Source organism: Hyperoodon ampullatus (assembly GCF_949752795.1).
Source record: "Hyperoodon ampullatus genome assembly, chromosome: 12".
NCBI lineage: Eukaryota > Metazoa > Chordata > Mammalia > Artiodactyla > Ziphiidae > Hyperoodon > Hyperoodon ampullatus.
In genome coordinates this window covers 86,783,988-86,809,549 of record NC_136925.1, presented here as the reverse complement: position 1 = coordinate 86,809,549, position 25,562 = coordinate 86,783,988, and the positions used below count along the sequence as shown (strand labels likewise).

At 48.5% G+C, this 25,562-nt stretch overlaps 1 protein-coding gene and 1 long non-coding RNA gene across 2 annotated transcripts; one reads left to right on the top strand and one right to left on the bottom strand.

Moving 5' to 3' along the window:
• Nucleotides 1–1,021: 1,021 nt before the first annotated feature.
• Nucleotides 1,022–8,465, bottom strand: LOC307061669. The gene is made up of 4 exons (XR_013811195.1): nt 8,274–8,465; nt 7,675–7,783; nt 2,248–2,445; nt 1,022–1,587 (listed from the first exon to the last, which is right to left on the bottom strand). It is a non-coding gene; the product is annotated as an uncharacterized lncRNA (long non-coding RNA).
• A 105-nt stretch (nt 8,466–8,570) lies between these two features.
• SFT2D1 (SFT2 domain containing 1) lies at nt 8,571–23,851 on the top strand. Its single transcript, XM_079716562.1, has 8 exons — nt 8,571–8,656; nt 16,118–16,204; nt 16,773–16,855; nt 17,840–17,921; nt 18,869–18,904; nt 20,283–20,341; nt 21,863–21,892; nt 23,344–23,851. Exons 1-8 carry the CDS (start codon nt 8,594–8,596, stop codon nt 23,381–23,383), a joined length of 480 nt encoding a protein of 159 aa, XP_079572688.1. The 5' UTR covers nt 8,571–8,593; the 3' UTR covers nt 23,384–23,851.
• The last annotated feature ends 1,711 nt before the right edge of the window (nt 23,852–25,562 follow it).

The window sequence follows — 25,562 nt, the reverse complement described above, 5'->3', positions numbered from 1 at the left end:
ACATTCACCTAAGACAAGTTCTGACGTGTTAATTGCCGGTAGTCGCAGCAGCAAAGACGTTTGTCTTATTTTACCTGATCTCAGCTCAAGTTCCATAAGAGTACAGGCATCTGCCGTCCAGCTGGAGTTTTCCTAACTGGAACTCAGATAACACACAGCAGTCAGAGAAAATAATTTTCATCCTGTGGAAGCAATACAACCAGTACGAGAAGAAGTCCTTCCAGAAAGCCTGGAGCACAGAGCTGCCTTCCCAGGTGCAGGCCTAACCCTCTGCGCTTTCCCCTGTTTACACTGGCACTTGTGGGCTGGTCCCCAGGCAGAGATGCAAGATCAAGGCCAAAAGAAATAAAGGGGATGGAGGCTCCTAAATATGAGTTAGAAAGAAAGAAAGAGAAGGGCCGGGGTGGGGGTGGGGGGAAGGAGGGAGGAATTTGTATGTCGTTGTCAGTTTTAGCAGCCCATTAAATATTTGGGGTTTTCAATAAAATATACAAATCATTAAGATCTCCTATGCCCTCCACCTGTCTGCAGGGAGGACACTGCTCTTCCTGTGTTAAGCTGTGATGCCCCAGGGACACAGTCACTGGGTTGGGCTGGAAGAGACTCTGCCCCCCGCTTTGGGGAGCAAGGAGCACCTGAGGGAGAAGGTGGAAACCGCAGGCACCTGCTTCTCCTCCCGGACGCAGGTGGTTCCCAAAGCGGCTTTGCCCTCCTTGGCTCTCTCCAGCCTTGAGACTCTTTTGTGGCCAAATTACGCCCCCTTGTGGCCTCACAAGATTCAAACCCTGAGGTCATGGAGTTGTGATTTGTGTTCAGCTAATGTTTGTTGTAAGGAATATAACAACACTTTTAAAAACACATACATCCTCCTTATTAGAATCTCCCTTTCACCTCCTAACATATACATGAAAACCTAGGACAAAAAGCTCACACGTTTCTCAGATTCAGCATCTGGGCCAGTTCAGGCAGGGCCAAGACTGTCTGAAAAAAGTGCTTTAGATTGTACAACTTTTATTTTTTTGTTTGTTTGTAACCAACCCTTCTGCAAGAGTGATTAACAATGAAATTGATGCAAAAACAAATCTACCCCTTAACCGCCTTCTGCCTTCGGTTCCCAGGCTGACCGCCCCTCTCACACGTAACCTCGGTGAAGCCACTCTAGTGTTGGCTGAGTCCCTCTTGGAGAATGGCCGCCTCACACCAGGTCACGTCCGTCCCCAGGGGCAGCTCCTGTCCAGTGACAGGTGGATGCAGAAGTGGAGGCCTGGACCTTTGCCCTCACGATGGGTTGCCTCACGGGATGGGCTCAGAGCCTCTGCCTAGACTCTATGCCATCGTCTGGGTGCACACCTGCTCCTGTCACGCCCCGACCGGGGCTGGTCCTGTGTCCTGCACACAGACACCTGCCGCGCTGTCTCCGTGGGAACCCAGTCGGGGAAGGTGGTAAGGACCTGACCTGTCTGTAAGGGAGCCCCACGCAGGTGTGAAAGCCGAGGGACTGTCACCTGCGTTTCACTGGTCAGCGGGATGGGAGCCACATCAGAGCAGGAGAAGGGATGCCCGCCGAGGGGGGCTGAGGCTTGGGCTCTGCAGAGAGTTGAGATGGAGAAAGAAGAACGGAATCGATACAGATTTGGAAAGTAAGGTCTCTGGAATTCGGCAGCAAATCCTTGTTTTTATACAAGTATCCCTCCAAATCCGCCTCCTGAATAAAGCTGCCTCGGGATCTCCCTGTTTCCCTAGTGGAGGCCAGTGCTTGCACACTTCACTGTGCATATTCATCACCAGAGGGGCCCGGTAGCAGGAAGCCCTCACTCCAGGGCCTGAGGCTCTACACTTCCAAAATGGTCCCAGGTGCTGCCTTCAGGGACCACGAATGTCCAAAGTTAAAATTCACCCTGTGCTGTCTCGCTTTTGTTCATTTCTGATTAAGTATCACTTCAAAAATTAATTTGTAACTTCTTCAAGGGTGAGATAGTATCTTTTTCTTCTCTGAACAAAATAACAAGTACACAACAAATGCATGTTAATCTACTAATTCCTTCAAAGGCAGATTGTGTTATTTTTAATTGGACTGTAATTTAGTTGCACTGATACACACTCTTTTTCTATAGATTGCATCCTGGTCGCAGTTACCATGGGAACATATTTTAACCATTTGTGTAATACTGCAGTCATGTTTCCATCATCCAGTAGGGATATAGCAAATGGAGCGGGAGAAATAAATTATCAAAATGCTGGATTTACCTTTGCTTTTAAGCAAGCAACATCCAAAACTTGTTTATAGCTGGTTCATTCATTCAAAGTCGTGAGAGGGTCCCTTGCTTTGAGGGACTAGTAAAGGAGTCTCCTGAAGACCTCAAATGGACATTAATTGGGTGACTGGAAGCTCCATTTACAGCAGAGCTGTGACCTCAGCAGGGATTTTATGGCTGGCAACACCACCTGTTGACAGAAAGACAGAGAAAGAGCAGAGTTCTGTTCTTACCTACCAGGCTCTCTGCTCTCTCTCAGGAAACAGGATTTGGGGGCGGCATTTTCTCTCGTCAAGGGGTTTGAGTTGTAAAAACTTCTCCCCTGGGGAATTCCCTGGAGGTCCGGTGGTTACGACTTTGCCTTTCAATACAGGAAGTGCAGGTTCGATCTCTGGTCGGGGAGCTAAGATCCCACATGCCTCGGGCCCAAAAAAGCCAAAACATTAAAAAAAAAAAGTAATATTGTAACAAATTCAATAAAGACTTTAAAAATGGTTCACATCAAAAAATCTTAAGAAAAACAAACAAAAAAACGTTTCTCCCCTGGAAAGACATAATGCCCAACAGATAATCATAGAAAGAATCACCTTTGTGTCTTTCTTTGGAATAACACATTTGAGCAAAATTAAGCAGCAGGATATTTTCCAAAAGAGCAGATCTTTGGCGGACACACCCTTCACTCAGCACCCAGTGGCTCACGCAGCTCGGTGTGTGAGAAGGGAGCCTGAGGGTCAAGGCACACTGCACACCACTTAGCCCACACATGGCGAAGGTTCAGACCCTCTCCTCCTCGGCAGTGGCGTGAGGCCCTGTGAGCGCCCGTGGTGGAAGCAATGCCTGGCTTATCTTGGCCGTTTGAATGCTCAGCTGTATCTTTCTAGACCTCACCAGCCCGCTGAAGGGACAGCTACACACAGACATGCTCAACACATAACTGTTCATTTACTGACACCTAGATTTACCTTCTCCCCTACAATTAACTTCAGACGTCGTATTGAGGCAAATTATGTCTCAGGTTCTTTAAATATGCTCTCGTTATTGTTACTCATGTATTCATTCTGTAAACATCCTCTGAGCTTCTATCACGGGGTGGGGTCTGGACACGAGGCAGTCTAGTGGGATGACCGACCTCGGCCAGGCAAAGTTGGGGAGAGACTGGTGACCCTGCTTAGAGATGGACAGAGCATGAGGAGGGCGCTGGGCTCGGGCCGCTGGCCACGTCGTAAAAGGTCCGGGAGGGCTTCCCCGAGGAGGAGACCCAGAGGTCAAGTGGGCATTGGCCAAGAAAGGAAGTTTGCAGGAGCTAGGGGCGGGCATTGGGGGACACGGGGAGCAAGATTTCAAGCAACGAGCACAGGCCTGCAGGCAGGCCTGTGGATGCCGCAGACTCTGAGCACGGAGGCCTGGCTAAACAGGTGGGCCTCCCCGTGTGCTTACACGGTGTGTGTGCAGGCATGCACGTACGTGTGCCCCTGTATGTGTTGTGGAAAGAAAGATGTGGTGATGTGTGAGGCCGGAGAGAGGAGCCGGGGCTGGGGCAGGACCAGCTCTGTGCGTTACTCTAACCTACCCTGCCCGTCATTATCACGATAGCACCCTTTACTCTGAGGCTGGAGTGGAGTCCTTGGAGGTGTTTCAGCAGAGGAGTGAGACGAATAGATTTACAATGACCTCCACGCCACGTGTGGAGAACGGCCGGCTGCAGGGCCAGACGACGGATTGGCTGGAGCTGATGTCGGCCACTTCTGTGTCGTGTGTGTCCTGGGACCGTGGCGTTGTCAAACCACATGCTGTTTGTCTGCCCGCCCGTCTGCTTTTCCCTGGGTGCGGGAGCGGTCTGGCTATCATCTCAGGGTCCCCGCTGACCCAGGAGCGTGGCGACGGCGCCCACCTCCTGTTCCAGTGGGACACTCTGAGTGTCGCCCTTATGGCAGCGCTTGTCAGGGTGCTCCACTTTGTTTCCAGGGATGTGGTCGGGAGGCAGAAAGGAATGAAGGTCTCTCCATCCCCACCCCTGCACAATGACAGCTGGTCCCCATCCTCTGCCTGGGGCAGCCTCACGGCCTTAATGGGCAACCGACTTGGTTCACTCACAAAGCATTCTGGGGCCTCAGTCCTCAAGGAAGACAAGCTATTGTGTTACATTTTGTGTCAAGCTTTGCTATCATGTCCAGAGAAGGGATTAAGGCAAGCTTATGAGACAGAGTAAAGGGCCAATGATGAACTGTCACCAGCTCTATCCCAGCTCATGGCTGCTGCACTCTAAGGCACTTCTAGCCGCTCAGGGGCTCAGATTCAAGTGTAATTTCCTACCTGAATTGTCACTGGAGAGTGTTTGATACACTTTTCTACAAAGTACTGTATGAAACTTAAGAAATGGGAATAGGAAACTTGAGATGTTTTGTATTGCCTTTGTTTCAAAATGCTTAAAATGTTTCCATGGGGAAGGGTTTCTGCAGAGGCTCATCAGGTGGTACCTCTCTCCTAAGGCCCCTTTGGGAACCCAGCCTCTTTCACCACAGTCATCTGGTGAAGGGGTGCTGGTTTGTGCGTGGGGTCCCTTGGGGGCAGAGGTCTTGACGTGGGATGGAGTGGCCTCTGGGGGGGTGGGCTGGCCCTGGGCTTGCCTCCGGAACGGACCACACGTCTCCCAGGGGGGACCTCAGCGTCCCTGACCGGGGGCTCTGCTGGAACTTGTTGTTGCTTCCTTCACTTGGGCTCCCCTGCGGGCTGGTCAAGGGACAGAGGGCGGGTGGGTGGAGGGAGGAGGGACCGATCGCAGGAGCGGAGACCCCCTCGGGCAGCCTGGAAGGAAGCGGGGACTCTCGTCTCGGGGCCCAGGAAACATGTTCTCAAGCTTTGCGTCTCACCACTTGGAACCACCTCCTGCTTGTCTGGCTGCCTCGTGTTTGGATAGGCCATTGCCTCTGGAAAGCTCTGTGGCTGAGGAGCAGGAAGAGGAAGGAAGTAGGAAGCTCCCAGCTTTTGTTCTAGGATTCTGGGCACGGGCTTCCTTACAGTCTGTTCACTAGGACGTGTCAGCCAAAAAAAAAAACATGCAGGAGGCTGCAAATAGGAAGAGGCTATTTGGGGTCCTAAGAATTGCAATTTGGGAGACAGATTCAGGGCAACCCCAAAGGAGTGTTCCAAGGAAGAGAAAGGATCAGGGGCTTCTGAAGACACAAAGCCAGGAAAAAAGAAAACAAGCCAGGAGGCTGTTAAAGGTTGCCTGGCAAGAACCGTGATTGACAGTCGCAAGTGAGAGAAGATTTGTCCTTAAGGAATCGTCAGTCGTTCTAGGGCAGGGGTCCAATAAGTAGATAGACTGTCTCAAGTTATTTTAGGGTAAGGGTCCGATAAGCATCTTGCGTTTCTGGCAGGTGCTCTGGACAACTTCATCAGGTCAAAAGGTCAGATTCCATCCAGGCTGAGGCATGCACGTCACCTTCCTCCGTGGCTTCCTGGTTCCAGGTCACAGAGCTCTCTGAGCAATAATGACTCCGTTTAGATTCTCCTTCCACAGATGGGGAGACAGGGACCCAGAGCAGACATTAGACACGGTGAAACAACAGTAATGGTTAGAATCACAAAACCCAGCATTTGTTCAGCACTTGGCATGTGGTAGGCCCTGTGCTTACACCTATAGTTGATCCTTGTCATCTGCAGGTTACGTTTGATAAAGTCGCTGCAAACACTGGTTTACAAAGACTGAGGCCCCACTCCTGCAGACACAGGTCAAGGTCCTGCGAGCCTCTGACTGTGCGTTCCTCAACTGATCAACCCATAACCTTGTCTGAAGTGATTCTGTTTAAAAACTTCGTATTCGGTATGTATTATTCATTAATGTGGAACTCACAGACATCAGCATATAACAGCCTGAATGAAGGTTCTCTAACACATATTTTTTTTCCATAAGCCTTCTTGTGCTTAGGACACTAGACAGCACTTCAGCGCTAGGCTTGGGGGCTATTTTAAACAGTGAGATCACCAAGAAAAGGCACAAGTATGTGAAAAAATGTAGCAGTAAGCAGACCGCAAAAATGGCGCCTGTGTGAAGTATGAGCTGAAACAAGGCGGCACATCACAGCCTTGTTCCACCCCAGCCGTGATGGTGAGTGTTGGGTGACTAGCTTTTCACTGTTCTGCACATGTCCTGAGTGACTGTGAAAGTGCCTGCAAGTATTGATCCCGGGGTTACAAATAAATTTTGTCAAGTAGGTGAATTTGTAATATAGAACCCCTGAATAATGAGGGTCGATTGATGTATTATTTTATTTAATCCTCATAACAACCCTGCAAGATAGGAACTATTATCACCTTGATTTTCACATATCAGAAAGGGAAACAGGAGTTTCGGTTGACTTGCCCCAAACCTCACAGCTACAAAACGGGGGAGCCAGGATTCTAACCCAGGCAGTCTGACTATGGAGCCTAGACTCTTATTCAATTATCTCCATTGGGTTATGACTTCAATAAATTTTATGTGGTATTTTTTAGAAAACTAAGCTTGGCTCATAGGGCATGAGAAGTGAAAAGGCCCAAATCACATTTTTAAATCTTCAATATTCTTTTCTAAGTAAAATTTCTTACACCCAGGTACAGGTTGAAAATTATGAAACTGCCCTTTTTAGGTTAAACACAATTGGACACTGGCAAATTCCATGGCTCAACTTCACATATCCTTGGAAAGCTTTCTCCCCATTAGTAGAGGTATCAGTTTATTTCATCTTTTTTTGCATACACAAAACTAAAGTTACTATACTTCAAAAGGAAAAAATTTAGAGACTGTATAGATGTACTCTTATTATAGAAACACACAGGTTTATTATTTCATAGCATTTTTCCGCTCTATTTTCTGATCTTTTTAAGTTAAGGACAAAAGAATAGGATCTCACACTTCAGTATAAATAGGTCAAATGTAAGTATTTTCCACCTAAAAGATGCTGAACATTGGACTGTTTTATCAGAGCAAGTGTATCATCTGTTTTTCTAGGGGCCTTACCATGTGTTTTCTATCTCATTGAGATTAGATAAAATTCTACTGAAGGCAGTAAGGATGGGCAATAAAAGCCTTTGGGGCTCCACCTTTTAATTGTCACATTTTAGGGAAGGAACGGAGTAGGTAATGTAATAAAACAAAACAGTAGGCATTTCATCACGATCACACCAAACTGGAAAGCAGGAGTGTATTTATGGAAAACTCCAGGATTCTCTGGAATTCACACTATACAGGAAGCCCTAGTTTCTCATCTCTCCTTAGCAAGGTAGGGAATAAGAGAGAAAAGAAGTCACTACCGGCAGACCGAGAAGATGGCAGACTAGTGTCTCCGATAAACCACCTTATCGGGGTTTGGATGCCAGTTTCTTTTATAACACAGAAAGGGGTTAGAGACGAGGAAGTAAAGTAAAAAGGCCATACGTTTTGCAAATATTCCCTGGAACTGCCAGCCTGGGTGAGGGAATGTGTTAATGTCTTTTTTTTTTCTTTTTGGCAGCCATCCACAGGTGGGCAGGGTGAGACTGTCTCCCTGGGAAACGAAGAGAGGCGCTTTAGTTTAACATTCAGGCAGAGGGGCACAGGGTTCCCTGGGGCAGGCCATTATGTATGTATATGATTACACCAACAAAAGCGACGAAAAGCAAAGGCTGAAATCAAAGAAACAGACGGGAACAGGGAGTCGGATTTAGCTCCTCCCTGTTACACCACCAGCGCCCAAAGCCTGCCCCTTGTCCCCGGACTCCCTTCGAGCGGAGATACTCGGAGGACGGCAGTTTAGAACGGAATCCCTGCCAGTATTGGCACAAGGGCCCCCAGCCTTCTTCTGTCGGGCCTGGAAGCGGGTCTAGGGCACGGGGCCTCAGTACTGGACCTGAGTCTGCAGACCTAGACTTCTAGTCCCGGAACTGGAGCCCGGGTCCGCAGGCCTGGACGTGGGCCCAAGGCACGCGGCTTCGAGGACACTCGTGAGGATCCGCGTTCGTGGGTCTATTCATCCAACAAGCAACGGCTGTGCGCACCTCTGGGTCCCGACTCCCGGAGGTGGGAGGCAGCGACTGCTGAACCCGAGCGCGAGTGACCGCGGCTCTCCGCGTCCTTCCCTGACAGCCTCCGCCCCGCGGGCCGGCGGGCGCCAAGCCCAACGCGGACGCCCACGGCCACAGGGCCCACACAGGCCAGCGGCGGAACCCGACGCGCATGCGCACGCTGCTACGGGGGCCGCAAGGGCCGCGCCGACGCGCCGGAAGCGGGATACCCGGATTTCCGGTCGACCCCAAGAGCTTCCGGTTCCGGGTTTCTCGGAGGGCGAGAAGGGCCGTTGCGGCCCGGGAGCAGGGCCATGGAGAAGCTGCGGCGAGTCCTGAGCGGCCAGGACGACGAGGAGCAGGGCCTGACTGCACAGGTAGGGAGCCTGCCTCCGGGTTGAACGTGTGTTGGGGCGGGGCCGCGGAGCGTGGGCAGCGGGCCGCTTTTACCTGCGGCGGTGATGCGGGAGGGCGCCACGGGCCTCCCGGGAAGAACTTGGAGCGCTTTCCAGGTTTCCGTGTAGTCTGCAGAAGCTCACTTTGAGACTCCCCCGCCCCCGCATTTGGCCTTGCAACTCTCAGGAACGTACTTCGCTGCCTGTCTTCCTTTCCCAAATAACCCATCTGCCTCCACGCTGCTCTCCCCCAGCCTCCGCTTGGTTTTCTGCGCCTGGTGTAGACTCTGAACTCGGGGTGGCAGCGCAGTAGGTGTGCGGGTACTCGTCCTGCCAGCTGCATAAGTTGAAATCTTAAAGGTTCGTTGCACCCGTTAGACCCTGGAATTAAGTGAGGTGTTGTGAGTGTGTGTATGTTTTTTGGAAGGAGGGAGACTGGAGGGAGAAAAGAAAACACAGGTCATTGAGAAGTGAAATAATACTGAATTAAAAGTTGTCTGTTGAGCCCTCATACGCGGTTTTTTAAAAAAACAATCCTTGTCTTCGTACTTTACCCACGAGACTGATAAGGGTTACTTCCTTTAAAAGGAGGGATAAAAATAGTGCAGCAGGAACTGCTTTGTAAGTATCTTTGTTATTTGCATGCAGACAAATTCTTGCCTGCCTGTCACAGAAGTGGAACTTTTTAAATGAAACGGTATTACATAAGGACCTTTTATTTGTCCCTTCTCTTGTCCTAACTTCCTTCCTTGTTATAAACAGCACCTCTTGTGAACAGGATTCTGGACTAGTCTGTGAGGGTTCAGAGACTGAAAGCCAGGCGTCTGCTCTAAGTGAACTCTAACCAGTTTGGCAAATCGTAATGGTAATACAGGAACCCATAAATGATAATATGAGAAACGTCCATGAGGCAGCAATGGCTTACCCAGCTCATTTATTTATTTATTTTAATTTTTAAATAAAATTTTTAATTTAATTTTATTTTTGGCTGCATGGGGTCTTCTTTGCTGTGCGCGGGCTTTCTCTAGTTGTGGTAAGGAGGGCTACTCCTCTTTGCGGTGTGCGGGCTTCTCATTGCTGTGGTTTCTCTTGTTGCGGAGCACGGGCTCTAGGCGCGCAGGCTTCAATAGTTGTGGCACGTGGGCTCAGTAGTTGTGGTGTGCGGGCTCAGTGTTTGTGGCTCGTGGGCTCAGTAGTTGTGGCTCACAGGTTCTAGAGCGCAGGCTCAGTAGTTGTGGCGCACAGGCTTAGTTGCTCCGTGGCATGTGGGATCTTCCCGGACCAGGGATCGAACCCGTGTCCCCTGCATTGGCAGGCGGATTCTTAACCACTGCGCCACCAGGGAAGCCCCCAGCTCATTTATTAAACCACTGTTTTGTGCTTCACATTATGCTCTAGGTCTGTGCTATACAAACAGTAGCCCTAGCGACATGCGGCTATTTAAATTTAAGTTAAATAAAATTTAAAATTCCTTTCTCAGCCATACCAGCCACATTTTAGGTGCTGGGTGGGCAAGTAAGTTAGTGGCTGATGCACAGGACAGTACATGCTTGGGGCATTCCATTGCAGGAAGTCCTGGTAGACTGAGCTGCTCTAAACCTTGGGGGCATGAAGGTGATGGTGCCACTTCTCTTGAGCCCACTCTCTAGAGGGGAGAAAAATTAGGTAGAGAAGTCATTGACCAAAGATTGGAGTGATTGACTGGAATGGACAAGTGCAGTGAGTTCAGAGGAGGTGATCATTTATTCATTCAACAAATATTTTGGTGCCTGCATATGTCTGGCTCTGTTCAAGATGCTGGTGTTATAACAGTGACCAAAACAAAGGCCTCCCCTACATGGAACTTACATTTTAATTGGGGAAAACAGTTAATAAACAAGTAAATATAAAAATATGTCAGCCAATGATAAGTGCCATGGAAGAAGGTAAAGCAGGTGAATGAGGTTGGGATCATCTTGTTGTGTTGGATGGTCAGGGAAGATGTGTCTGTTAGGGTGACGTTACAGCATAGATCTGAAGAGCACTGGGATGTCTGGGTAACTCGTACAAGTAAATATCTTCCAGCTCATGCAAATATACATCCTGAGAACAGTGCTCAGCATGTTCAAGGCCGTAAAGAGGCAAGGGTGTCTGGAGCCAAGGGCTGGGGAAGTGGGAAGGTAGGAGGTGGGCTCCAGGTCACGTGGGATCTTGCAGGACAGTAAGGACTTTAGCCTTTACTCTGAGCGTGCTGAGGAGCCGTTGGGTTTTGAGCAGAGTGGGCATGTGACTGCCTTGGACTTTAAAGGGTCGCCCTGGCTGGTCTGTGGAGAACAGACTGCAGGGGCAAGAGTGGCAGCTGAAGCCTGGTCAGAGGACTAGGGTAGTGGTCCTGGGAAGGGACCTGGGTCAGGGAGGTGGGAGTGATGGTGGTTTAAGGTGAGAGTGGCCAGGCTCTGTAAATGGTCCTAGTGCGGAGCTGACGGGTTGGGTGTGAGAGTGCTGCTGGAGGGGCCCGGGTGCCTCTGGTTTTGACCTGAGCCACTGGAGAGATGGAGTCGCCCTTGACTGGGACGTGGAAGGCGCACGTTGGGGGGTCATCTGGATGTTGAGTGAGATGCCAGCTAGCATCTGAGTGCAGATTCTAGAGTTCATGGGAGGAAGTACTTGAGATAACGAAGGGATTGTGGGTAAGTAGAAAAGGGAGAAGGCCCAGGGTTTGACCTCTGGAGCTTTCAGTGAGGAGCTCAGGAGACTGAGGGAACCTGGAGAGGGCCAGGTCCTGGCAGAGACTAGCTCAGCAGCTCAAGCAGAGCCACAAATGAAGGGGCTAATTCAGCCGATGTAACCAGCCCGGGGCTAAAACCAGGGACGGGCAGTGACCTGGGGTCTGATGGGGCAGCGAAGGCCTGGGGTCAGGCAGTTTTATGGACTCTGAGGTCGGGGGAGGAGGGCGAGCGGGAGGGCCGAGGGGGATGAGTCAGGAGGAGCGTGTCCCCTGTTGGACAGGGAGCTCTGCTAAGGGCCTCAGACAAGGAGCCTGGGGGCTGGGGGTGCAGGGAGGTGAAAGGGCAGGGCCAGCCGCTGTCCTTGCCTGCAGCTCCTCTTGGGCTGTGGGCCCGGCAGCTTCCCCCCGCGCCTTTTTTTTTTTTTTTTTTTTTGCATTACGCGGGCCTCTCACTGCTGTGGCCTCTCCCGTTGCGGAGCACAGGCTCTGGACGCGCAGGCTCAGCGGCCATGGCTCACGGGCCCAGCCGCTCCGTGGCACGTCGGGTCTTCCCGGACCGGGGCACGAACCCGTGTCCCCTGCATCGGCAGGCGGACTCTGAACCACTGCGCCACCAGGGAAGCCCCCACCCCCACCCCCACCCCCACCCCCGCGCCTTTTAACCAAGAGCCAGGCCCTCACCCGGCATTTAGCACCCAGGAGCACCCAGTAGGTATTTGTTGAGTGAATCAGTGAATGACTGAGCAGAGGCTGGAGGGTGAAGTCAGGCTTTTTGTCTGTTTAAGATGGAAGAGGCTTACGCATGTTCACAGGTTGATGGAAGGGGGTCTCCGCAAGAACGTGGTTCACTGTTGTACACGGGGAGAAAAGCCAGCTGTGTCAGTTCCCTGGGACGTCAGAGGGCTTGGCCTCTAAAGCAGGGCGGACACGTTGGCCTTTGCCCCTGTGCGGTGGTCCGGGGCCAGGAAGGGAGGGTGAGTGTTCCCAAGGTGAGCTTGGCGTTTGGCAACAGCCAGCAGTGCAGGGCATCCCCACAGGGCTTGCATTTTCTGTGGGAAATAGAGGAAGTGTGTCTGCTGACTGGGGAGGTGCCAGGGCAGGAACTGGAGGGTTGAAATGGAGGTGGATTGGCAGGGTCAGTGGGTGACAGTGAGAAGGCAGGTCAACTTAAACAACAGTGCACTTGGGATGCCTGGCAGGCAGTGCCCGGGGCCCCTTGAAGTTGGCGATGACCTGGTTAGGATGCCATGTCCTGCCGTGTGACTCCACCCAGAGGAAGAGGAAGGCGGTCTTGAGTCATGCCAGGGTTTTGCTGGTGATGGAGCAGAAAGGGAACTTACGCTTTTTTATTGAAGTAAAGGAGGGGATAAAGGGGCCCGAGAGCCTGCGAAGCATCGAGGCAGGAGCCCTTGAATCAGTGCCCTGGGGAGGATGTCGCAGCTGGGGAGCATGTGGCCTGGACTTGGAGATGGAGCGATTTCGGGGAGTGCGAGTCCATGGGTCTCTGAGTGGAGGGGAGAGCAGAGGCCGTCGGAGAGGAGAGAGTGAGGAACAGAAAGGCTGGGCTGTCCACGTGGATGTAGAAAGCACCCAAGACTCTGCTAGGATCTGGGGCAGGACCCGTGGTCGGGCTCCTGAGTGAGAGAGGATGCCTGGGAGAGCGGTAGGTGACGGCAATGAGGAGCCTCTGGGTTAAGGGAGGGGACCCCTGAGGAGGTGGGGTCGGGACCGCACTGGAGAGGGCCGTGGGCGCCTGCTTCTGTGCTCGCTGTCTGCTCGTCTTTATCCCATTGTCCACCACTGTCTCTGGAGGAGCAGTTCTAGGAATTCAGTGTATGTGGTGGTTCCCTTTATCCGAGTGGTGGTGGTCCGGGAGCCAGGCCCACGTGCCCGCGCTGTTCCCTTGTGATGGTGTCCTTCTCCTCCCGGCTTCTCCATCCCCTAGGAAGGCAGCTCGTGTCTGTGCCATGGGTTCATTCCTTCACCTGTAATGTTGGTGCTGCGGTGAAGACGTTTTCCTCCATTGTTTCCAACTTTTTTAAAGAAAAAAAAGTTCTAGTTCCAGGTGAGGTTGATTTATTGCAGCAGGAAGAGGGCACCGGAGAATGGGAGAGTCGCTCCTGCTCTCACGAGGTTTATTCTTTGCTTCCTCTTCCTTTGATAACAAATAAGTAAAATAACTGGTGGCAATTTCAATGTGTATTTCTTTGCTAAGACTAAATTTACAAGATCAAAATAGTTGCTGGGTTTGGTGGACTCCTTCCTGATCCCGTTGGACAAGCACGTCACACCTACAAGCTCATGCTAATGCGGGTCTGCAGGGTCAGGGCTCCCTCCGTCTCCCTTATGGACAGGGCAGTGCCTGGTTTTCTTGCACGGTGGGCACTGTATCATTTTCCCAATTGGGAGTTAGGGAATCTGTGATTTGTTTCTGTATCCTGGACAATCTGAAGGGCTTGCGACAGGTCATTTGCTTGTGGATCAAATATTCCAAACTTACAAATGGAAAGAATTTGTTACATGTTTCGATTTAAAGATCACTTGGCTGATGGTAATAAGAGGAAAAATATCTACTATTATACAGATGACTCTGCTTAATACTGAGTTGAACTTAAGAACAATGGGGTGATTGACACTTGTAAAAAGAAGTAAAAACAGATGCTTCTTCCACTGTCATTAAGTCCTCACATCATCATGTATTCGCACTGACCACTTAGAAACCCTGCATACTTAGGATACCGTTTCTACTTTTTTACAAACCAGTAGATCATACCCTGTGCGATATGCAGTCTTCTGGGTTTATTCTGTTCTATGTGTATTCTACCTGATCAGATAAAAAAGAAATTTAGATGTTTTTATAGGCAGGTTCATTCTTTGTTTAAAGTACAGTGATCAGTTTTAGTATAAACAGATGACGTTGCTGGAAACAAGAATGTCTGTGGATTAAAGCAGATTTTAAAAAATATTTAAAATGTGTTCAAAAGTGATGGATGTTACATTGAGAGAATCTTTAGTTGTTTTTATCTACTTTTCATGCTACATAAGGATTCACAGATCGATCTATTGAGGTAAGGAATTTTGAGCTTTTGTATATAAAACTTTGTATTTTTGCATCATTATTCTTGAAAATACATTATAAGCATGTGGTCTCTTAAGTATATGATAATGCAAGTTAATAATAATTTTGGAATATAAATCCTTATTGTATATTTCTAGTTTCTTGAAACATCTGTTGTTGATGGTTTCTCAGCCTTGTTGGGGAAGTGAGTTTTAATGGTGTTCTTAGTAATGTAAATGTGTACTTACCATTCGCAACAATGTAGATGGACCTAGAGAGCATTAAGCTTAATGAAGAGAAAGACAAGTCGTGTATGTTATTGCTTATGTGTGGAATCTAAAAAATAAAACAAATATGTATAACAGAAGAGAAGCAGACTCACAGGTATGGAGAACAAACTAGTGGTTACCAGTAGGGAGAGAAGGGGGAGGGGCAGTATAGAAGGAGGGGATTAAGAGATACAAACTGGTGTGTATAAAGTAGCTAAGCAGCTGAGATGTATTGTACAGCACAGGGAAAAATCCCCGTTATTTTGTAGTAACCTTAAAGGGAATATAATTTATAAAAATATTGAATCACTGTGCTGTACAGCTGAAACTAATGCAATATTTAAATAATATAATAATATTATCAGTACTTCAGTTACACTGTGTAACTGTGTGCTTAATCGTTACTGTGTGCCGCATCATCGTGTGACGTGTGTGTGGTGCGGCCCCGTATGATCTGGTTGGAGTCTGCGTGACATGCGGGGATGTTGTCCCCCTGCAGTTAATTCGCGCGCGTTCCAAAGTGCGTTTCTAATAACGGTTGTGAGGACGCCAGGGCTTCCGTGACTTGTAGCTGCGGTTGTCAGATGTGCCCCGTGGTGGACGCTGCGGGGGCTCCCCATGTCGCAGTCACCGGGCGGACGTGCCCGCCGCCCTGCAGCTCACAGCTGTCGTCTTGTGCTCACGCTGTAGCTCCTGCAGCAGCCTGGGCCCTCCGCCCGCAGCCTGCAGCCAGCGACCAGCTGCTGGGAGGGGGGTTCCCGAAGGGCGGCCTGGCCTCAAGCGGCACAGACGGTGAGCTGCGGTGCTCCCTGAGCTCCAGCTGCAAGCAGGGCCTCGCTGGTCCCTCCCCTTCTCCGTCCGGCTTCCTTCCCTTGCCTGAGGGCTCCCCCCGCTCCCCGAGAGAGAGGTTCCGGCAGGACAGTCCCCGTGTCAGGCTCTGCGTGTAGGGGCTTTGCCCAGACACCCTCGGACATAGAGATGTTGGGAGAAGGTGTGTGTCCATGAGTCCACCTCAACACCTGTCAACATTTTGCCCATCTTGTTTCATCTTTCCCCTACTTTTCAATCAATGAGTATTTTATAAGGTATCTCATAGCTTATGTCATTTCATCCACGTCAGTGCTTCTCCTGTCCCTAACAGGTGAGAGCTTTCTAAAACCGTATAACACAGTACTGCTGTTATCTCACCTGGCAGAGTTAACAGTGACTCCTCAGGACCGTCTCATGCCCAGACCTGTTGATATTCCCCTTCACGGCCCTGGAATCGTAATGTTCTTAACACTACAACGTGCAAAGTAACACAGATTCACTGTCTATGTTAACATGAAGCTCTGCTTTAATGTAGTATAAAGCATCAGACTGGCAAGTGGTGATTTAAAAACACGTTCCAATTCCCCTTCTCTCCTCAGGTCCTGGACGCCTCGTCCCTCAGTTTCAACACCAGGCTGAAGTGGTTTGCCATATGCTTTGCCAGTGGCGTCTTGTTCTCTATTCTTGTGCGTTACGGCTATACGTTGCTTCGTAATTTCTATTGTGTGTGAGACTGATCATTCCATTTAGTCCCAACAAGCAGTCCACTTTATCTGGACTGTTCTGATGGGGCCTATTTAGTCCCCTGAAATAAAGGGGTAGAGATCAATAAAAAGATGCAGAGATTAATATTTTGGGGGGTTTATGGATTGTTAAAATAATTTCATTTAAGAAAGATCACTGTGTATTAGGAGAGTTGCAGTCAGTGATTTAGATGTGATTTAGATTTTTGACTTGCCATTTATAAAAAGAATACTTAAGTAGAGTGGGATTTACTCAGATGTATAAAGGAAGTTAGGTAATGGCTCATTTATATATACTTATATGCAAATAGGCAGAAGATTCAAATTAGCAAATAACATTGAAAATTAACTACTTTTTAAAAAACTATATAGAGACTATATATTAACACATTTATACATAAACTTTATAATATTATATATATTCTATCATTACTATTATAGTAGCACATTTATATTTTAATCTATTACAATGTTAAAATTACTTTTAAATAACTATAATATCTTAACTCAGGGAACTGGATTGCTGTGGCTTCCTGGTGGCATAAAGCTTTTTGCAGTGTTTTATACACTTGGAAATATTGCTGCCTTAGCCAGGTATGTAAAGAAGTTTGGCTTCTCAAAATATTTCATTTGCTATCATTATCAAAATTTTCTTTTTTAATAGGATATATTTCTGTAGATCTATACATACTGTGAATTCAAAATTTACATTCATTTAATAGATACTTAGACTCCTGCTGTGTGCCAGCTGCCATAGTAGAGTGTTCATGGTGAGAGTAGCCAGCATTTGGAGGTTCTTACTGTGTGCCAGGCACTATCCTAAGTGTTCTGTGTCTGTCACCCCATTTGTGAGGTGGGCACTGTTATCACCCCATCTTATAGCAGGGTGTAGTAGCACGGGGCAGGGGGGTCACTCCCCGGGGAGGTGCCTAGTGAGGTGACCAGGCCTGGTTCCCACCCGACAGCCCTCCGGAGTCCCGACTTATAGCTGCCTTGGCGAGGGGACCATCAGATGCCCAGCCGACCAGCGGCGGAAGCAGATCGAGGGTGGCAGTGCCAGGCCCAGGAGTTGGACGGGGCCACACAGTGGCAGTGACTCCGAGGACTGTGCACTGGGCGTTCGGGGAGTCCCCCCTGGGGGCCTCGGGGGCCTCTCTGGGGGAGTTGATGTCTGTTAGCGTAGCTGTCACATTTACGAGCTCTCAGCTTTCAGAGGTGAGCTCCTGCCTCTTCAGGGACGTTCTGCGTCAGAGGTGCTGCCCAGTGCAGGGGTGTCAGCCGAGGCCAAGCTCGGTCAGCTCTCCTGGGCTCGCCCCGACGCCCCTCCTCAGAGCTCAGCCTGGGCCGGCTTCAGCGGTCGCACTCACCGGTGCTGTGAGTGATTCGTGAGAGGCGTTCCTGTGTCACAGAAGACAGAAAGATTAACGTTTCCTTCTAATGTTAAGGAAAAATGCAACAGACTTAGTGAGATTTTCTAATTAAACTAACATAGGATTTCTTTTCTTAAAAGTACTTATTTTTACGTAGCCGGACAAGTTAATAGCTCCCTCTCTCATTTCTTTTATTCGTTTCAAATAGTACGTGCTTTTTAATGGGACCCGTGAAACAACTGAAGAAAATGTTTGAAACAACGAGATTGCTTGCAACGATTGTTATGCTTGTAAGTAAATAATGATACTTTTAAAAAACTTTTTTTGAGTTTTTTTTCTTTTTGCATTACTTTGGAGGTACTAATGTTATAATTCTCTTGTTGAATATGACAGTCACATTCTTCAGGCCGTGTGTTTAAAGAGTTTGGATTATGTAGCATTACCTAAAATGACTGGCTGGGTGAATCCTCCTGTTTGCTTTTGTGGATTCTAACAGTGTAGCTGTGTGTATTGCACGTGAAAATGAGAGCTGCATGTATTTCATTTTCAGGCCCCATGGAGCACCTTAATGGACCCCTGTGTGTACTTTCTGGAGGGTGGGCCTGGAAGACGGGTCACTTCTGGGTCCATATGAGGCTTCTCGGGGAGAGTTGGCTTAATGTTGATGGTCTGTCACCTGGCCTTTGTCGCTCCCCTGTTGGACTGTTGCACAGATACCTAGGCCTCCATCTCTGCGCCTGACCCCACTGCTTTCCCTGCCTCTCCTCGTCTCTCCCCTGCCTCCTCTGGGGGACACGGCTGTGGAATGACGGTGCAGTCTTTCTGTGTGAAATCATTATAACAGGTTCCTGTGTAAAGCTAAGTAAAACAGAACTTACTGTACAGGAGCGGTTGTACTGAGTCCCGTGGTGGCGGCTTGAACGAGTACACGGTAGCGCAAGCATTCATAAATCCATAACGACAGCTGCTGTCACTCTCACTCATTCTTGAAACGGTCTCTCTGTTGGCTTAGTCAACAGGTGATTTATTATGTGCTTTCAGTTTGCCAAGGAATATTGCAGCAGTCACAGACTTTAAAATAATACTCAGGGAATATATAAGGACAACTAGAGTAAACGGTCTCATGAATTTTGTTGTCTAGTGTGTTATCGTGCAAACTGAATGCAGAACAGTGTATGCATTTTTGTTAAGCTTTGGAAAAGGCTCAAATTGACCATTTTTCTTTCCTTTCCCGTAGTTGTGTTTCATACTTACCCTGTGCGCTGCTCTTTGGGTAAGTTACCTCAACCGTATCTGTTTTCTGCTAACTGTGTGGCCCCTCACCAGGTAGAGTGTCATTGCACCATCATCTCCAAGGAGCTCAAAGTCTGGTTTCTTAAAACCCACCAAAGACTGGGTGTCCCTAAAACCTAGTTAGTGGCTAGGCTTGCAGTGGATTCTGCCACCTACAACAGACAGAAGTGAGCTCGTGCTTGCTTCCAGGTCAGACTGGCCCCTCCCTCAGGCCCGGGGCCATAAGAGGCCCTCGCTGAGGGTCTGCGTGCTCTGTGTGCTGTGCTGATAGCCTCGCTATGCTGGGGCTCTAGGATGGGGAGTGCATCGTGAGCATCAGGGTGTCCACACAGTGAGGAGAAAGGGCCAGAAAACAAACCCAAACAAATTAACACAGAGGGACAAAAAGACTTAAATTATTCTTGCCCCACTTACGGATGAGGTGAACGGCTCCCCATTAGCCTTCAGAGAAGTTACTTTATTACAATTCGGTTTATTCGTTGATGCTCCTGATTCTTCATTGCATTTGCTTATTGTCCCTTATCTACCTCCAGAGGGGTCTGAGGAGGTCCTTGAGCTCCCAGGAACACTGCGCACCTTAAAGAAGACAGGGTGGCATACGACACACTGCAGAAACGTTCATCAAAAATGTTCTGCTTTTAATTTTGATGATTTAAGGACCGGACTTTAGTTATGCAAGAAAGCACTTAATACCTCATTTCCCAGTGATAACTTAAAAGAATTTTCGTAAACAATCTTCGCATATCCCTATGGAAAATTGAATTCTGGTTTGGAAAGGTCCAGCAGTCTGTTTATAAGCAGTAGATTAAAAATAAGTGAAAAAGTAAATAAATAAAAATTTAAAATAAAGATGGACAAGAAATTCTAAAAATAGATCATTTTAAAACAACTATGGAAACTTTATTTTACATTATTCCAGAAGATCACAATAAAATACAGTTTAGTTCAAAAAATAACTCAAGAAAATGAACAAGTGTGAATGAGAAAGATATGTGAATTCCACATAGGATACAGATCTAATAACCAAGTGTGTATTTTAGAAAGGTTAACCTTGACTTAAAGGACCTAACATGAGAGAGATTTAATATTTTCGGCCTGTGCAGTTATTTCATTAATGTTTAATGCCATATACTTAGCAGCATTTGAATAAATGGAATCAGAGAATTCTAGAAAGAAGATACAATTTATGGATATGTAATTCTCAGATCTACTGAATCTTAAATTTGTCATACTAGGATTTAGTGAAATAAGTGGAGCTATCGTTTATATCTTTGAAGGGAAGGAGCTGAACTTGCTTGTGAAAAATATATATTTTTTAAATGTTTAACTCATTATTTCTTTGTCTTTGCTGTTGTCAGTGGCATAAGAAGGGGCTGGCCTTATTATGCTGCATATTGCAGTTCTTGTCAATGACCTGGTAAGTCGTACACTAGATAGAAAGTTAAAATTTCCTAAGCAGTGCCGCGCGCTGTGTTCTGAGCCTGTAAGCCTAGGAAGGTCTTTGGCATTTTACCGGGTCAGGTAAGCCTGTGCCTTGGAGGGGAAGGGCCTCCTGAGAGGTCCGGTGCCTGAGGTCTGCGGTGTGTCCTGGGGGGCCTAAGTGTGGGAGAGCTGAGGAGAGTTGGGGGCTGTGCTTGCCCAGGCACACAGGGCTGCGTTCACTTCTCTAATGTGTGAAAGAGAAGTGCTAGGAAATGCAGGTGGTGCCACACGAACCCTGAAGTCCAGGCCGAGTCACAGGAGGAGCCCGAGGGCACGGTGGGAACCACTCACTTTGCCTGGTATTGCCGAGCACCCGCCGAGTGAGTTCATTCTGGTGCCGTCTCCTCGGCGAGGCTGCTCTGCCCTTGCCTCTCCCTGCGGCGTCCTCCCCTCCGAGTGTTCAGTCACGCCGTCCTTCCTGATCGCTGCCTCCCCAGGCCACGTTCAGGTCCTGGGCTGAGGGCCCAGCGAATACGTGACTGAATTGAATGTGCCCTCCTTGCACGCTCCCGCGTCAGACCAGAAAGGTGTTTTTCACGTACAAAATATTTCTACGAGTGTTCTTCCTTTTTCTTTAGAGCTCAGTCTTGTTTGCTTCCTTGCAATCGTCAGTAAACCCCTTCCTGACTTTGCTGTTTTAAATTTCTCTTTTTTTCTTTTTTTGCGGTACGCGGGCCTCTCACTGCTGTGGCCTCTTCCACTGCGGAGCACAGGCTCCGGACGCGCAGGCTCAGCGGCCATGGCTCACGGGCCCAGCCGCTCCGCAGCATGTGGGATCTTCCCGGACCGGGGCACGAACCCGTGTCCCCCACATTGGCAGGCGGACTCTCAACCACTGCGCCACCAGGGAAGCCCTAAATTTCTCCTTTTTGATATCACCCAATCTGAGATCAGTCTTTGTTTTGGTGCTGTTTCTACCTTTCCACTGATGGAATGTCAGCAGATGTTAAATGCAATTCTCTACGTGTTACAAAAGAATCTTATGATGATGTTTTACTCTTTTTCAGTGAAATGTGGAAAAATTTAAATCTTTGTTATTTTCTATTAATATGTTGCTTTTTATTGCTAATCTGTACTTAATGATTGCTTTATCCCTGAAGGAGAGTGCAGTTTATTCTGTTATTTTATAGTTTTTATTTTTAAAAAATAACTTGAAAGGGGTAATACAACAGGCTTTTTATTACAACGGGCTTCAGCAGGCATCAGAATCAGAGTTTGTTAAAAGCACATTGCTTACTGAGACGCAGTGTCCCATTCAGGAGGTGGCGAGGGGTGGGGCGCCCAGGAACCTGCGTTTTTAACAAGTTCCCCGATGATGCTGTATGCCGTCAGGGGTCATACTGTGAGAATCACTGCGCAATAGTCTACTGCTTCATTTTTTATGGTGTTAGAATATGGCCACTTGGCAAAAAGGAAACCATCATTTAGTTTCAATGTTCTTGAATTTTTCTTGCAGGTATAGTCTGTCATACATCCCGTATGCAAGGTGAGCTTGTTTCAATTCTATCTTGTTTCTGCTCCTCTAATTTTCTTTACACAGATACGTGAATTTTAGCAATTTTCATATTAAAATATGATTTAAAAGGCTGTTTTTGGTTGACTTTGACTTTTTTCCCAAAAGGAAATTATTTTTTAAATGAGTGGAATAGAAGCTTGCAATATCAAGTAAAAAAACATGTTGAACAGATGTAATAGGTAGGCTGGGAATGTACTTCTGATTTACCACCTGAACATTTGCAGTTAGGGGATCTTGGCAAGAGATTCTAGATCCTTCCACGACTGCAAGTATTCAGTAAATAGGTTATGGAGACTTCAGCAAAAATAAATTCTACATTAAAAAAAAAGGAAGTTAATGAGAAAATGAGTCTGATATAGAAATGTTTGTCTTAAGCCAGTAGAAACATATTTATTCTGTATGTCAAGAGGTAATTGCCGTTTTCTTGTATCTTTTCAGAGATATGTACTAATTTAATTGTGGAGGAAAAAACAAATACTTAATTGCAGTCTTAAATCTGACCGATTTGGAGGAATATTCTGTTGAGGCACAGCTTTGTTTCCTTGTGAAATTTGGAAACATAGGTTGCGTATGAAAAACAGCAGAATTGTATGCCTGATATGAACAGTGAAGGAAATTGATAGAAATCCTATTTTTATTCAGTTTCAAATGGATGATTCTTTTTGATGAACACTTAAAAGGAGAAAAAGCAAAGCAAGGTCAACTAAAGGAGAGCAGGCTTAGAACAGGAGCACAGAGGTAACGTGCCAGTCCTCAGGACCTTAGCTGGGAGAACTCTTGCTGTTTCTCAACGAGGGGAAAAGGTGCCCCAAAATGATGTCCACTGCTGTAGAGCTGGAGCTCACAGCCAGGGCAGGGCGTCTGGACAGTGACCACCCTCCCCAGGAGTGTCGGACCCTGCCCTTGAGAGCAGCATACAGTCTGTCTGTACATCTCCAGTCTGTTTTGTTGGTGCTCACCTTTAACAGTCCGTATTAATATAACAACAGTTCAAACTAACTGTTGTGAAGAGAAATGTGAAAGGTGAATGAGGTTTTTCACATGAATTTTTTTGGAATTCTTAGGGACACAGTTATAAACATTCTGCTTTTTAAAATCCAGTTCATTGTTTCTTTTTAAAAATACTTTTGCTGTTTTTGGTATTTACATTTATTTCTTCATAATAAAATTAGCATATGTTGTTTAAGATTTCTAAATAAATAAATACCATTTTAGCAACTATCAAATTATTTCCATGTCTCAGTTCTTGATTTCAAGTGATACTCAACAAAGTTTTAATTACGGAAAGGTACTGGGGGTTCCACTGAGTTCTGATGGGAAAAGGTGATCATCGTGTGTTTGTCTCTCGGCAGGAATCTTTTTGCAAGTTCACTCTGGAGGCAGATTATTATATTGTTTTTCCTCTTTTGTTTTTTCACCAGGGATGCGGTAATTAAATGCTGTTCTTCTTTGCTGAGTTAAAAATCAGGAACTCTTTGAAAAGACCATTTGAAAGCTGATGTTCTGTTTTTGGTGAAGTATACTTTTCCTGATACAGTAATCACTCCAAAAAAACAACTTCACTGACCATTTAAGACCATTCTGTATACTGATAAAAACTACATGCTAATTAAACTGTTAAGTGCTCGTGGCGTTAAATTCATTTTGTGTCATTAAGATGCTCTTCCAGAGATAAGGAGATTTTAATCATTGCCAATTGTAAATGATTTTTAGCCAGTTTTTTAATCTTTTCTAAACAGCATCTGAGATGTGTATATTTAAGGGTGAACCTATGCTGCAAGATATATTCAGCTTTTTTGGTGGTTTTAAAATGTCTACATTTTAAAAATATCTTTTTAAAATAAAAACTTTAAATGTGAAAATTTTTATAAGCTAAAACTCGCTAATTATATGTAATAAAAATAATATATAAATCTTTATAATTTTGAAATAAACCCACACTTGGGAAAAACATTTTCTTGATCAAATTTATGTTTTAAGTGGGTGGTACATTGATTCAGTTGAATAAAATTTAGTTTGGGCGCTTACGCAATCTTCAGAAAAACGAGGAAGATACAATCTCTGTCCTAATAATGGGGCTGAGCACAAATACGTGAAGGATGAGAGGCCGAGTACCAGTGCAAGCATTTATTTATCCGTGTGCTTGCTGTTCAGGGTGCGAGCCCGGACACAGAGCCGGCCAGGACGGCCGCCCGAGGAGGAGGGCTGACCGGCCGGGTCGGGGCCGGGAAGCGGTTCTCACCCCGCCGGGCCGCCGGGGAGGGAGAGCCTGCGTGGCCGGGCTGGAGCCTGGGGGCGAGGCCGCTCCCCCTCCTCCCGCGGCTCTCCCGCCGGCGCCCCCGGCCCATGGCTGCGCCAGCGCGTCTGCAGGGAAGGGGCCTGGGGCCGGGCCGGCACCACACCTGCCTGGGCAGAGGGAAGGCGGCCTCGGTGAGGAGAGCGGGGGAGGACGGGCTCCCGGGTGGGTGCGGGAGGACTTGCTGAGTCGGTGAGGGGTCTGCTGGGGACCAGCACGAGGGCTGGGATGGTGAGCAGAGGGCAGACACACCCCGTCCTGGACGGGGTCCTCGTCTCCAGTCGAGCCCACGGTTGGAGTCATGCTTCAGAGCCACGTGTCCGCAGAGCCGACTGGAAGCCCGTTGCTGTGTGGGTGCGGAGGATCCCGGGACAGGGTACAGAGCAGCTTCGGTGAAGACGTGCTCCGTGGAGGCGGGGCGTGGCCTCGGGACGGGGGGAGGGTCACTGAGTCCGCTGAGACGGTGCGGGAGGTTCAGAGCCCTGAGACAGCCGGGCTGGGGACCCTCTGTGCAGCCAGGCGGCAGCAGCGTCCCCCACGGAGCTGCTCCGTGTCCCGCTACAGGGGCTGGAGGGACAGCGCGGTGGGCTTCAGAGCCTGTCGGCGTGAGTGGGACACGGTGCACGTGTGACCCCAGCAGGAAGGGCGGCGTCAGAGGTGTGCCCGCGCCGGGCCCTGCCTTGCGTGGAAGTGCGGACCAGTCTCTCATTACTCGTAGAATTCCTCGTCGGACTTCTTCCGGCAACCCTTCAGCACGGGGGTCCCCCTTGGGAGCGGGCCTGTCGTGGTCGGAGGTCCAAATCCACAGCAGGATCATCCCCAGAGCAGCCCTCACCTCCGGGTCCCCGTTGGCCCTGCGGCCGGCCGGCAGCGCACACGGAGAGTACGGCGGCCCGGGCACCTGCCTGCGCCGCCCTCTCGGCCTCCCCGAGAGCAGTTCGTGCTGCGGTCCCCTGGCGGGTCCCTGGGGAGGCTCCCCTCGTCCCCGCACGGTATGCAAACCTGAGCGTTCGTTCCTGTGTCCCATCGCTTTTGCCAGCTCCTCAAAGGCACTCCCCCCTGTAACCCCTGAGGGGCCTCTGCTTGAGGCCACGGCAGCCGTCAGGAGGGGAAGCGGAGCTCAGTGACCTTCACCAAGACTGCCCACAGCTTGGCCACCCTTAGGAGGACAGCGTGTCTCGGGCATGGGGTGGCCCTCCCACGTCTGGCTATTCGAGCGTGGGCAAGGTGCTTACCTCCGTCAGCTTCCATTTCCTCATCTCAAGAAAATGGCTAAAAATGGGGTTCTACTGGTGTTTGCCTGGCAGGACGTCTGGGAGGAATAAAGGAATGAGCAGTGCCTGG